This window comes from Gossypium raimondii, chromosome 11, assembly GCF_025698545.1.
Source record: "Gossypium raimondii isolate GPD5lz chromosome 11, ASM2569854v1, whole genome shotgun sequence".
Lineage (NCBI taxonomy): Eukaryota > Viridiplantae > Streptophyta > Magnoliopsida > Malvales > Malvaceae > Gossypium > Gossypium raimondii.
In genome coordinates, this window is record NC_068575.1 from 7,313,353 (window position 1) to 7,328,064 (window position 14,712).

The following is a 14,712-nucleotide window of genomic DNA, read 5'->3' on the forward strand; positions in this document are numbered from 1 at the left end:
GACTGAAAAACGTGAGGAGAGGAGATCAGAGCATTCCATCTCTTTTGCATACTCGTCGAGACCCCCACAGCTGCTCCGCAGGGTGTTGCATTAGTATTTCTTCAACCAAATCATCATCAAGATATTCTAAACCTCTGCCTTTGCCATTACAATTACCAACCCTAATCCTATCAAGTACTAGAGTTATGAACATGGCTAATATCTTAGAAAATAAATTAAAATATGAAGAAAACAATAAGAGCAACTGTTTCTAGCTAGGTTTTGTTTGTACGATATGAGTTATATTATCTAGAAGAAAAGGTTAAGCGTACTTACCCCAAAAAAAGTTAAGCCTATATAGAAAGTTAATATTACAAAATCTTCATTTATTTAGTTTATGATGTTATGCTATATTTTTCTGATTTACTTTATTTTTACTTGTTCGGGATTAGATGTTAGGCCACTTAACTTGGTCCGAAGGCTTGCCTTAAAAGTGGGAGTGTTTGGAAAAAAAATATAGGCTCGAAAATTGGACTTGAAAAAAAAAAAGTCCATTAGAAAACAAATTAGGCCTCAAGTAAGGTCTTTTTACCCTGGTCCGGCCCGAATTTACAAAAAAAAAAAACTACTGTTATTTTTTTGTTGTTTTGCTACTATTTTGTTGTTATTGTTTGGATATTATACAACTCTTATTTTATTGTTAATTTTGCTATTATTTTAGAGGCATTTGCTTGTTAAGTTGCACCTATTTTAGTGTTATTTAAGTATAAAGACTTGTTTTGTCAAAAAAAAAAGTATAAAGACTTTTTTTTAATTTATTCAATTTGTTTGGAAGTATTTATTTTAATGTTTTAGTATATTTGACGTATTATATTTTTTAAATTTGTTTTATATAAAAAATTTAATACAGGTGGACTGAGTTGGGCTTGAGTAAAATTTTAAGCCCATTTTTCGAGTCGAGTCTAGCAAACATGCCTGAAATTTTGTTACGATTCAGCCCAACCCATGATCACTTTTAGTATAATGATAAATATTGTAATTCTTTATAAATTATAATGGTCTTTTTCTTTTATTTTATAAGTAAGTAAATTTTTAACAAAATTGAAAAATCCACTGAATCCAACCAAAATCTAAGTTAATTTGATTTTAGCAATAAATGTTTAAATTTTATATAAAAATAGTCTTTGATAAATGGTTGCGATCTAAATCTCACTAATTAATATTAATATGTTATAATTTTTAATTTAATTTTTTAAATGAGACGTAATATATAACAATCACCTCTCTATACCATCTAAAATAAAATCGGGTTGTATTAACATCTGATCTCTCAACTCTCCCAAGTCTCTCCCAACAAATTTCTTTCGTTTTCCTTTTCAAACTACTTTTCAACCACTTACGAATGGTTTCTATGGCAACTTAGATTTATTGGACACTACTGAGTGACAACTTATAGATAAATACTAGTTCACTCTATTCTCTTTGAAAAATGTGGTAGTTTTCGTTTTAGCATTTAGCTTCAACTCGCTCTGTTTTCTTTAAAAGCTTTAGTGGTTATACTTTCAATCTACCCTCTTTCCTTTTTGTGGTGGTTCTAGTTTTTTCTTTCTAGTTGTGTTTTATCATATGGGATGTAACAATATAAATGCGTCGCCATATTTATTGAGCATTTTTATTGGATGACTTTATCAGTAGAGCTCTGTAAATCTATGGTGATAATCGAGAGATTGGGCTTTGAGATGAGGAGGGGGAAGAGGATTGGTCGTTTAACACCTCGCTTGTCATGCACCAATAATGTGGCGGGGTATCCTAGAGGCCTTTGGCAATGCTTAATTGGTTAATTGTAGTTCATTGTGCCAGGATAATCAAAGTACTACATCTTTGGTTAGTTTTTGAACATTTTAGTGTTGTAGTTATTGCAAATTGGAAGCAGTTGCTAAGGTAAAACTATGTGATTAGAAGGAGTAGCTAAGGGAGTTGACAATCCTTTAAGCTCTATGAATAACATAAGCAAAGCAGGGAACACAATGTTTATTTACACAATTTAGTTTCCCTACGTCTGTGGGACCTAGTTAAATGATAAATATGCACTATTTTCAACACTTATAACAAGTGGTCCTAAATCTATTACACACTCGTAACAATTTCCTCACCTTTGCACGTTAAAGCCTAATATTCTCACCATTAAATTGACCCATTGATTTCAGCAAGTAAAATTACAACACAAAGATTTTACTATCAAAATGTAACCGTAAAATAAAGTTCCTCACCACAACAAATTATAAAACAACATGAAGACAAGCTATACATAAAGAAGATCTATCTCAATCCCTATAAAACAACATGAAGACAAGCTGAATATTATAGAATAATAATAAATAAGGTAAACACGGACTCTTGGCAGTTAAGAATATGTTCCAATCCAATCTAACATCCATGATTTAAGGGATTAAATAAGAGTGATATGGTTCGATCAAATCTTCCAAATATGTTTCCGTAAATGGCATGATCTTCCTAAACAAGCTAGATATAATCCACATAATCAACATAGCTCATAATGTAAGTTCAATAAATTGTCAACTACACAAATACGAAAACAATCTCAATTATTGCAGTTAGCCGCACCTATTCCTCCTTTCCATATTTTTAAACAGTAGTGTTTCTTCATTATTCATGCTATGTGCTATGTCAAACCGTTTGGTTGATGATAGAATATGAGATGATTCATATGAGGAAATGTGTAAAAAGTATATTTAATTTCATATATATATATATATATATATATATAATTAAAATAAGTTTAAGAATTGAGACCAAATTAAGAAAATGTGTAAATGTTAAAAGTTAAAATTGTTATTATGCCAATAAAAAAAAATCATGTTAACATTTCATTAACGATTTAACAAAAGTGTGATAAAAGAAAAACGCAGCCAATATGATCTACATAAAGAAATTGGACCAAATTAAAAATGAAATTCAAGGAAAAAAAACTGGCCATGGATCCGGCTATTGACGGAAATGAAAAAGGTGAATGTATCTGAGATGTCCTTTTATTATAGGGATCTAATCAAATTAGTCTCTTATTATTTGGTCTCTATATTATTAAAAAGAATTAAAAAATGCCAAATTGAAATAGAGATAATATTTACTATTTAAAAATATTTACTGTTTAACAGAGTTAATATATTTAAATTTTTTTATGGTTTCTATAAATAAAATATTTTATTTGAAATTAAATTGCAATTGAAAAAAAATAAAGTTCAAGATATTTATTATACGGTAACTGTTAAGGACTTATTTAAATTTATTTGATTCCTTTTAACAATATAAGGACTAAATTAATCCAGAACCTATAATACAGGGACCTCCCAAATACTTTAACCAATGTTAACATACGAAAATCACAGAATTTGAGCCACAAAATTTGTAGCCAAACACATCTCAAATTCTGTAGATGAAACAACACCGGTATTGTTTTTGTTTAGTAAAACAGTGGACATTGAAACAATACTTAATTTCCTCAAAAAATATAAGGAAATCCATAGTGCATTCCTAATCCATAAATAGGAGGGTAATGTATTTCAGCGTACTCAAACCCACGTTCTCCTGCATTGACAACAAGGCCCATGTCTATCGAGCTAAGACTCAATCAACGCCGGTTATTTTGTTGTGTTAAAACTAATCCACAAGTTCATCTCACTCGAAAAAAATTAAATTGTTCAAAAAAATAAAAGTATAGAGGCTAGTTCTAACAAATGAAAAATATAAAAAAAACTACGTTAAAAGAAATAGAGAAGGGAAGAAAGTAGAGGGAGAAGCAGAAGAGAATGAAAAATAAAGAAACAAAATAAAATTAAAAGAACATAAAAGGAAAAAATTAAATGGCTGAAAATGAAAAAAATATGGAGACCAATTGTATAAATTAACCTAAAATTTTTGTTTGAAATGATGATTTAACGTGTCACATCTACGATTAACAGCCCAATGACTAAAATGTTACAACACGATAACGTAAGTAACTAAAACATAACATTTCAAACATAAGTTACTAAAAATAATAGTAAATGAGTTTATGCTTAATATCTATACAATCATTATTTTAAAAATAATAATATTTAAAATTAATACTTTGTCGATTGAGCATTAGTTCAGTTGATATTGTTAGCATACAAACAATTAAAAAGATGTGAGTTTAAGTATGTTTAAGTACTTTTTCTTCGGACTTAAAGGTTGAGAAAAATTATAAATAGAAACAAACATTATATAAAAGAAACTAATACCTTAATTCCTTCTCTAGTATTAGATGTAGGAAAAAATATTTATACATAAAGTACGATCGTTATATCGATTGTTATTTTGAATTGTTAAAATACAATATATTTCACATCAATAAATATTATAGATAAGGTACGGTCGTTATATGGTTAAACGTCGTTGTTTTATAATATTTAAAAATGTGTTTTTCGATAATGAGGTTATATCATTAAATACCTTCATTTTGGATAATTTTAGAAAAGGTGATGAGTTCTACATCATCGATTTTGTAGTTAAGATATGATTGTTTACTCTTATATCGTTAAACAATTAATCTAGATATTGTTAAAAAAAACAATGTATTCCACGTTGACAATACCGTTATATCGGTAAAAACCATTATTCTAGCTTATTGGAAAATTATGTGTTCCACGTCAACAATAATACAAATAAAACACGACCCAATTGACAAAAACCAACAACATTAACTTAAATTTACAGACCATCATCTTCTTTTGTTATGTCATGTAAATGTAATTCATGAAAACAGAGCACCTTTGTTCGAGTAGCAGAGTGCTGATCTTGGAGCTTGGGCATGGCTGATGACAAGTCACAAAAGAAGGAATAAATAACTAAGTTTTTGGCAATTGGATCGTAAGATGCACTCTAAATGTCATTTCACCACCAAGTTTCAACCAATCTTCAACACCCTTGGGCTATGAGGTTGAAGATGACGACCAATTACAGGTTTCTCTACCATAAGATGGACGTGCACTTCAAGCAGTCAATCCAATCCTAAGAAACTGTTTCGTAATGGAAGAAATCTTCCCGGATAATTGTGATTGATCATCACAATTTTTTTTTAACAATTTCATATCTATTGCTTTTAACACAATGTTTAAAATTGTTCATAGCCCCTCCTCAACCCATAAATAGAAGGATAATGCATTTCAACACGCTCGAACTCACGTTCTCATGTATTGATAATAATATCCATATCAATCGAACTAATACTCAATCTGAATGATCATCAAAAGTTAAACATTAGTCCATTTCGGCCTGGATTGTACTATTTGATAACTATTTATATATTTTCAAAAAAAAAATTAAAGACAACAATGGATTAAATCATTATAATTTTGAGAGACGTAAAGTCTTACATAACTTAATAAATGTTTGCACTAAATAAAATATTAAAATTATACATAAGCTTTTATCTAATGTAATATAATAAATAAATTTTAATTTTGTATACATAATTATCATGAAAATAAATTGATATATTGTTAAATATGTATAATCGAACAAAAATTTAATTTTACCTATTATTATGTAAGAGAAAAAGATTTAATTATAAAAATATCAATTAAGGTATATTTTTAACATTTTAATAATTTTAAAAATTTAGAAATTAATTTCCATTAATTAAAAAGTGACAGTAAAAATAAATAACTTGTTTTACATAATGGAAAATATTTAACTTTTAGAGGTTAATAATTTAGAAGGATTGGATCCAAAACTGAAAAACCAAACCAGAAAGCGGCAAGTAGATTCGCAAGAAAAAACGGGCATCCCATGGCAAAGCTCGTAATTCAAACAGAAATCCAGTGGTATTTAAAAAACTCGCTTAGAAAATATCTAGCTCAACATGGATGACTTTTATTTCAGCCAAAATCTCTCGAAGTTTCTTTTCTCTATATCTCCTCTCCTTTCACAAATTTCCCCCTAGATATTTTCTCTCTCTCCAAACACCCCCCAAAAAATCAACAGCATAAGAAAGACCAGTGTTTTAGACTCTCTCTTTTTAATGTACATTTGATTTTCGTTTACCCATTGGTCTTTGTTTCAAAGGTCGAAGAAAGCTATGAGATTTTTGTAGCTTTTTGTTCTTGAAGAGTGGCGGCAGGGAGAGAGGGAGGATTTTGGACGGCTGAGATGGATCGGGAAGGAGGATCCCACGGCGGATCTTGTTATTACTCCGTTCTTGGAATTCGTAAGGATGCCTCTTTCTCTGATATCCGCACTGCTTATCGGAAGCTCGCTATGGTGATTGAACTCTTCCCCTCCTTTTTCTTTTATTTTTTACTTTCATTGATTTATAATATGGGAATCAAATTGAACTCTTCTTTTAATTTTTTCGTTTTTGGAAGAAATGGCATCCAGACAGATACGCCAGAAACCCAGGGATAGCCGGAGAAGCCAAACGTCGGTTTCAGCAAATCCAAGAAGCTTATTCCGGTAACAATTTCAAATCACAACCTAAGCCCCTCTCATTTATCGCCTTTGGATTATGTAAGCCTTTCTATTAATGTAATCGGCCGTTAAATTTTCGCAGTCCTCTCCGACGAGAGCAAGCGATCAATGTATGACGCCGGCCTTTACGATCCCTTGGAAGAAGAAGACCAAGTGCGTAAAAATATCTCTCTTTTTTTTTTTTCAATAAAACGGGGTCGGACCTGTCGGTCTCTTACCTTGGGCTCCGTGAAATGATTGGCTTTAGAATATCAATTATTTTAACATTTCTTTATTAGTTCCCTATTCAAAACGTTTTTTACTGTTCCGTTTTCAATTTTAGTCCCTGAACTTTATGAAAATTTGCTATTCAGGACTTCTGTGATTTTATGCAAGAGATGATGTCCATGATGAATAATGTGAAAGACGAGGTGAGCCCTTGGATTAATTACTTTTAGAAGGTTATATATGTAATTATGATCCAATCGACTGACCATTGATATTTTGTGTAGGGTGATAGTTTTGAGGATTTGCAAAGGATGTTTGCAGAAATGGTTGATGGCATCAGCTTCGACATAAACACCGATCCAACGGTGACAAAGACAGCACGCGTCACTGCATCAAAAGGCAATGCGGCTAGAAGGAACAGCCCTCGGTGTTGATGATGCGTGGTAGCTTTACCATCTAAACTCAATTTGTGTTTGATTAATCCCATGATTAGTAACTAAAATTAGGGCTAATTTCTTTCACAATTATGGGGAAAAAAACCAAGTGTTGCTTAGTTTTAGGAACCCAATTTGGGAATCATGTGGATTCTCTTCAGCTTGTAATAGTTAAATAATAAATTTATGTTTTTTTTTTAAATTTAATTTGATTTTAGAAAAATGGGTTTGACAAATGGCATGGAGTTCTTGAAAAGTCGACGTGGAAGCTGAAGGACCATCCGACACCTGTTTTTCATGCACCAATTTGTTTATAATATTGGATAATGTTTCATATGTAATTTATTATTATTATTATTAGTTTTTCTTATATTTAAAATAAAACAAGTAATTTAATGTATCTTATCGTTTTGCCTTTTAATGAAAGCACATGCAAAGAATATATTCAATTTTGGCTTTTAATATTTTATTTTATTTTTGTTAAAAAGTGGTAATTATCTAAATCCGATGGATAAAAATTAAAGAAATGATGAAAGTCGGTTGTCCTTTTTGCGAGTCATGACAAGCCGTGACTAAAATTCGTATCATGATTGTTCTTGACCGATTAATTAATTATTATTATTGTTTAAATAATTTATTTAACTAAACGGGATAAAAAGAGGGTTGTCAAATCTATTTGGTCATGTCTAGCCCTATCTTTTCTTTCATTATGAAAAGGAATTTAGGGTGTACTGCAATTTTCAATTGAAAATTTTGAGATGTTAGGTGAGGGTTGAATTTGGGTCAAGTTCCTCCATGGTTTATTAACTTTATTTATTTTGAAATTAAAATTTAATTTTATAATGTTAAATTTCTGTTTTCTTTAATTTTAAAATTTTGGTCCTCCTAATTTTTAATTATACAAAAATTAATATATTATTTGGTGTTTGAGTTTGATTTTAATAATCAATCTGATACTTGAAAATTCTTAATTTGACACCTAAAGTTTTTTCTTATTATCCTAATTTGGCTTGATTTAGCTTCAACGTCAATTTTGTACCTGAGTTTTTTTCGATTAAGTACATATGTTTTCTAGAGTACATGTATCAAGTATTTATTGGGTCATATGATGCCATTTGATTTAGGTACTAAACTGAACTAAGAATAATTTTTAGCTCTCAACATTCATAGTTTTTGTCAATTTAGTCTATAATCTTTTAAAGTACATAATAATTAAAAGTTTTTATGTTTTCAATAAAAATATTTAATTTTTAGAAGATTCATCAAAATATTTTAAAAATTATAACAAATAAGAAGTTTAAAAATTTAAAAATATATCGAATGGTAATGAGTTCACTTCAAAGGTTGATTTATTTAAGGCTAATTTTGCTATTGGACCCTAAACTTTGCATAATTTATGGATTTAGTACATGTACTTTAATTTGGTCATTTTAGTACTTGTACTTTTAGAATTTCAAAATTTTAGCCTTAACCCAATTGGATCATTCTTAGTAGCTATTTTTGAATTTTAAAATTTATTAACTGGTTTTCTGTGAGTAATATGTGAAAATAATGAGACAAATATAGCATTATACATGTGGTAATATGTTTTACATATCACGATTTAGAAAAAAACATAACTTAATGAATTTAATAGTTATCATTTGATTAGGACTAAAATTTTAAATTCTAAAAGTACAGGGACTGAAATGACCAAAATTAAAGTACATGTACTAAATCCACAACTTACATAAAGTACTGGGTCTAATAGAAGAATTTGACCTTTATTCAATCAATTTTAACGGGATTTAATATAATTTTGAATTAAAAGTTAAAAAACTACTAAAGGAACAAGTCAAACTTCGGAGAAAACTTATTACCATTCAAAAAGTAAATAATATTTTTTTTTTTTTTATTTTATAATTTACTGAAATTTTTAAAAATATATTTTTTGATTATTTTTGAAAATATTTATAATTTTAAATATTTTAGGATTTTTATTGAAAATATAAAAATATTTTTTATAATTTTATGTACATTTAAAGAGTAAGGACCTAATTGGATAAACTGTAAATGTTGAGAACTAGAAAAATTTATTATCTTTTCTATAATTGTAAAATTGGATGAATGTATCAAGATTTTTAAATAAAAAGTATAGGTGCTCAATGTCTTAAAATTAAAGTATAAGGATTAAATTTTAAATTTTAAAAGAATTAAGACTTTTGGCATATTTAAACCAGTACATAATAATTTAAATTCGACTCCCTTTTTAATGAATTTACCCCACCGAACCCGGGTAATTTGATGCATTCAAGTATTTTTGCTGGAACGTTGATACATAACTAATGGAATGCCTAGAGTATTTCCATTGCTCGATAAAATAATCTTATCAATCTCGGTAGAAATGATCTTTCCCTCATGATCAGCTATAGCCGAAACTCTTGAATCTAGAGTCACTTGACGTTCCAACCTAATTCCAACAATGCACTTCTCGGAACGAGAAAGCGAAACTACTTGGCGTTGCATATTAAAACTCAAATAAATCATTAACTCAATTTTATTTAAGTCTACCCATATAATTTTCATTTTTATATTATACTTATTTTTATTTAATATTTAATAGTTATATATTGTTGAAAAAATATTTAGTAACTATATATGTACTAGAATTCATATAACCACTTTGTAAGTAGACCTATTCATGGGTCGGGTTATTTGCCTAGATTCGAAGGTCCGCCCGAAAATTGGGAGCGTTAAAGTAAAAATATTAGGTCCGAAAAATGAGTTTGGGAAAAAATATTAGGCCCAAAAATATGGGTTGGGCTCAGACACATTAAAGAAATAAATCTATACTAAATATATAATATTATTTTGATGTAAAGATTAGATTAATGTTAAGATGATTATATAAAAAAATTTAATAAATAAAAAATGTATAAAATTATTAAATATTAAACTAATATAATATAAATATTTTTTTAAAAAAAATTAAAAAAATAAGGATGAGCCTAAAATGGGCTTGAGTTAGTTTTTTACAAATATGAGTGGGTTAGAACAAAATTTTAAGCAAATATTTTCAGGTTGGGTCGGGCTTGTGCAAGCATGAAATATGTTAATATCATGCTTAGATTCGACCCAATTTGACTCATGAGTACCTCTATTTGTAAGTGATAAAATAGTATTTTTTTAAAAATAATAGTGCTTATTAAAAATAATTATATTGTAAAATAAAAGTAAATTAAAATTAGAAAAGTTATTTTTAAAAATAATTAATTATTATTAGAGATAAAAGAAAAAGAATCTTAATTTGTTTTATTTTTTTATGATATTGAATCAAGTGAAATCAAACTTAATTATTCTGTTTTGATCATGTTTGTTCTTTTTGAGATAATGTTCAAAACTACTCATAACTCCTCTCTAACTTATCAATTGAAGCGCATTTGAACTTATGTCATTCTATATTAGCAACAAAATTCATGCCAATCAAGTTATGACTCAATCGACAACTTAATTACCCATTTTATAATATAATAGACGTATAAATTGTTATGTATATTTTTAAAATTTTTTAAATTTAAATTTTTGAATTAATATTTTTTCTCCAAAATTTTAAAAGAAAATTAGGAATAGCCTAGATTTTTTGTATTGGTTGCGGTGCATGAATGCAAAGTGCATATCAAAAGTCAACATAGCGTGTTAAATTTGAACCCACGTTTTATTGGGTTGGAGTGAATGAATCTGCGTTTTGAGTGGACCTAGACACAACCCACAGCTTCCACTATTTTATTCACCAACAATTGAATAATTAAGTTTTGTTATTAATTATTAATTTAGTTTTTATACTTTTAATTTCATTATTTTTAGTGATTATATTTTTTAAATTATAAATTTTGGATTTTGAAAATTTAATACAAAATAAATTTTGCAAAGTAATTTTAGGTAAAACAACATGAAGTTCTTGATGTGCTTGGAAGTGTTTATCAACGGTGGAAAACAAATGGAATTTAGTTTGAAAATTTCAAGATTTTTTACATAATAAAATTTCCAATTAATGTTAGTTTAATTTTTAATTTTAATTTTAAGATTTTTATATTTATACATATTTAAAATTTTTAATATATTTTTAAAAATTACGATTTTAATTATTTTATAGATTTTGTAATAATTTTGAGCCTAAGATTTTTTTTTACAATTATTGTTAAGAAAATTTTAAAAATATCAAAATGATTTTTAACTATAGCTCAAGGACCAAATTAGCTATTAACCCTTTGAATTAAGATGCAACATTATTTTTCTAATGGAAGTTAATAGCTCAGTGACAAAAATGTAACAATTTGATAATGTTAGTGATTATTATGTAACTTTTGAAAGTTAGGTGACTGAAATGTAATTTTAAATAAATTTTAGGGACTATTGGTGTAATTTACCCTTTTATTAATTATTTTTAAATTATTTCTTAATAATTTAACATTTATTTAGTACGAGGCAGCTTGCGCTGTCACAGATATTGCCTGTAGGACATCTGAAAACACGAAGATGGTAATAGAGAACGGGGCTGTTCCAATATTCGTCAAGTTACTTGGTTCCCCAGGTCATAATGTTCTTGAGCTAGGATGTCACATAAATTAAGTTTAACTTAGCAAAAGCTGATATGGAATATTTTATAATCTTATGTATTCCTTCTTTCTTTTTTTTTGAAGATCAGGCTGTCCGTGCATTGGGAAATGTTGCTGGTGGTTCTCCTAAATGTCGTGACCTTGTCCTTGGCCATGGTGGTTTGCTTCCTTTGCTGGCCCAGTTGAATGAGCATGCTGACTTTCTATGCTCAGGATTGCTACATGGACACTAAAAAGTTTTTGCTGGGGGACAAGCCCCAGCCCCCTTTTGATTACGTTTGGCCCCACTTTCCCTTCATCTTTTTTTGGGGAACTGTTGTTTGTTTGACATGAATTAGCAAGGTTTTTTCATGTTCAACACTATTGCTTTACAATGCAAAACCATTTTCATTTATCTTTGACATCTGATTAAGATGGTGGGTTGTTTGTCGAATCATGTATTAAACTATGCATTGTAAGGCACCTCCAACGTTCCTGACCAAAATAAATTTCTGACTTTCATAGACACCCATCAACTTCGTTGATAATTCTTACTCTTCGAATAGTTGAAAATATTGTTAAGAGGAGATGATATGCAATCCCAGGTATTAGACACTTGTTTTTTCCCTTTTCTAAATGACCTTACTAAAGTATGGAGCTTTCTTTGGCCATTTATCTTCTTATTTGCTTCTATGAATAACTAGTTTTCTCACCCCAAAACCACATTTACGGGCCCCTCTTAATTTGTAAAATGGAGTGAAGATTGTTAAAGATCATCTTTTTTCTACACAATGTATCATAGATCATCAAGCATTGCCATGGCTTTAAACCTTCAACAATTTTTTTTTTTTTTGAAAATAGCATCAAGAAGAAAACTTATTGGACAATCTCAAATATCATAGCAGAAAATAAGGAGCAGGTATAGGTAGCAGTTGGACTTGCATCTTTTTTTGTTGTTCGTTTTTGGGCCTTGATATTTCACCTGGTAATTTTATCAATTTCTAACCTAATGTTAGTGTTTACATTGACTTGTACAATGAAAAGATGTGTAATGGTATGAATTTTACAGACTGTCACTGAAGCTAATATTATTGCTTCTTTCATTCATTTGCTTTAAAATGCTGAATTTGATATTAAGAAAGAAGCTGCATATGGGCCATGAGAAATGCTACATCTGGTGGGACTCATGATCAGATCAAGTATGAAAACAATTACCTAGTAAGGGAATCATATCTTGGCAGATTATGAATGATAAACTACCTCATCTGGGCATGTCACATATTTCAGGTTCCTTGTAAGTCAAGGTTACATCAAGTCGTTGTGTGATCTTCTCAGCTTCCCTGATCCAAGGATAGTTACAGTTTGCTTCGAAGGGCTTGAAAACATTCTTGAGGCAGGAGAAACAGATGAAAATATGGACATTACTGGAGAAGTGAATCTCTATGCACAAATGGTTGAAATGCAGAGGGTCAAGAGAAGATTGAGAATTTACCGTCTCATGACAACACTGAGATGCGTACAAAGGCTGTGAAAGTTCTCGAGACATATTGGTGACACCACTCAAACAAGGTGCAGGGGGTGTGAGATCTATGTTTCTTCAGGGGCAGCTAGAGGTATATGATTGATGCTGTTTTTTTCCATGCTTGTCTTCTAATGGAACCATGCATGGTAGAGAGTTATCCAGTTATGCGCATCTGACTATTATTTGTATCTGACAAATATCTAACATGATATGACCTTGTTGTTAGGCAGAGGAGGTGCTATCCTAACTTTGATCCTCCGGAGCAAAATCAGTCACCTATGCATCAACAAGTTAATTGGATGAAGTGTAAGGAAGATATGAAGATATTATTAATCAAGACGGTACTGATCTTGAGGATAACAATGGTTCATAACTAGTAAGAGCCTTGTGCTACTTAAACTTGAAAGATTGATACATTTGATTATGGTTTGCTGCGTGGAATTCTTTACATTTTTTTTTGATGGAACCGGCTGGATATTTCTAAGAAAAAGACGAGAAATAATCAATTCAATCAACAACAAATAAAAACATAGAAAATCGAAAACCTACCTAGAAAACATAACTTCTTCCACCTAAACAAATAAGAAAATATTCAGCTTAATAATAAATGAGCTCACTCACTTCCATTGAAAAAATTGTTAGCTCTATTAATCAACGAAAATAATCAAGAGTGAATCGACCTTTTAAAAATTTGTGGAAGCAAGACAAGAAAAATTGAAACAATGGACACAAGAATTTAAAGTGATTCGACCCCAACTGTCTACTTTATTACCTTAGCTTTTTCATCATTAAGGATTTTCCCAAATTCATTAATTTGATTCAACCTTTGAGACAATGTTTAACCTTACAACCCCCTTAAGATACAAAGAAACAATCATTACAAGATTAAGATGTTTGCTAATTAAGCACTCACACAATAAAAACACTTGAGCTGATAAAATACAATGAATGCTCACAAGTGTATAAAAGAAAAAGATGAAAAATTTAAACACAAAAGGTTGGTAAAAAGAGTTCTTGATTTTTCTTGATAGCTCTTGATCTTTTGTAATCTCTTGGATTGTTGTAGAAGCTTTGGAAGTTTGTATTTATACCCCTTAATTGATTTCCAACTGTTATGGTTGTTGAGGAAATGAATAGAGCCACTGGAGAGGCAAAAAACCAATGCATTAATGTCTCTTGCAACATGTATTGATACCTTTGAGAATTTAATGCCTCAATTTAGTGATTGTTAAAGCCTATGGTATCAATACTTGCTATGAGGTATCAATACTTGCTATGAGGTATCAATACCTTGTAGAGGGTATTGATACTTGGGCAATTTCTTGTTTAAGTTTTCAAAACATCGAACCATAAAATGGTATCAATAACGGGTAAGGTATCGATAGTTTTTGAAAAGTAACGATACTTTCATGAAGGTACCGATACTTTGTATTTTTGCTCAAATTTTCTTGAACATCGAAGCTCAATATGGTATTGATACCATGGAAAG

General features: G+C 29.6%; 1 protein-coding gene and 1 pseudogene across 1 annotated transcript; both read left to right on the top strand.

Moving 5' to 3' along the window:
- Positions 1–5,913: 5,913 nt before the first annotated feature.
- On the top strand, positions 5,914–7,527 carry LOC105761097 (uncharacterized). Its single transcript, XM_012578788.2, has 5 exons — positions 5,914–6,279; positions 6,384–6,471; positions 6,569–6,639; positions 6,840–6,896; positions 6,978–7,527. Exons 1-5 carry the CDS (start codon positions 6,169–6,171, stop codon positions 7,125–7,127), a joined length of 477 nt encoding a protein of 158 aa, XP_012434242.1. The 5' UTR covers positions 5,914–6,168; the 3' UTR covers positions 7,128–7,527.
- Positions 7,528–9,807: 2,280 nt separating this feature from the next.
- Positions 9,808–13,255, top strand: LOC105801268 (importin subunit alpha-like; annotated as a pseudogene).
- The last annotated feature ends 1,457 nt before the right edge of the window (positions 13,256–14,712 follow it).

Excerpts from the sequence above, each read along its gene's own strand:
- LOC105761097 (XM_012578788.2), top strand. The coding sequence starts at position 6,169 with ATGGATCGGGAAGGAGGATCCCACGGCGGATCTTGTTATTACTCCGTT. Across the intron at positions 6,640-6,839 it reads CCTTGGAAGAAGAAGACCAA|GACTTCTGTGATTTTATGCA; the intron begins GTGCGTAAAAAT and ends TTTGCTATTCAG. Across the intron at positions 6,897-6,977 it reads TGAATAATGTGAAAGACGAG|GGTGATAGTTTTGAGGATTT; the intron begins GTGAGCCCTTGG and ends TATTTTGTGTAG.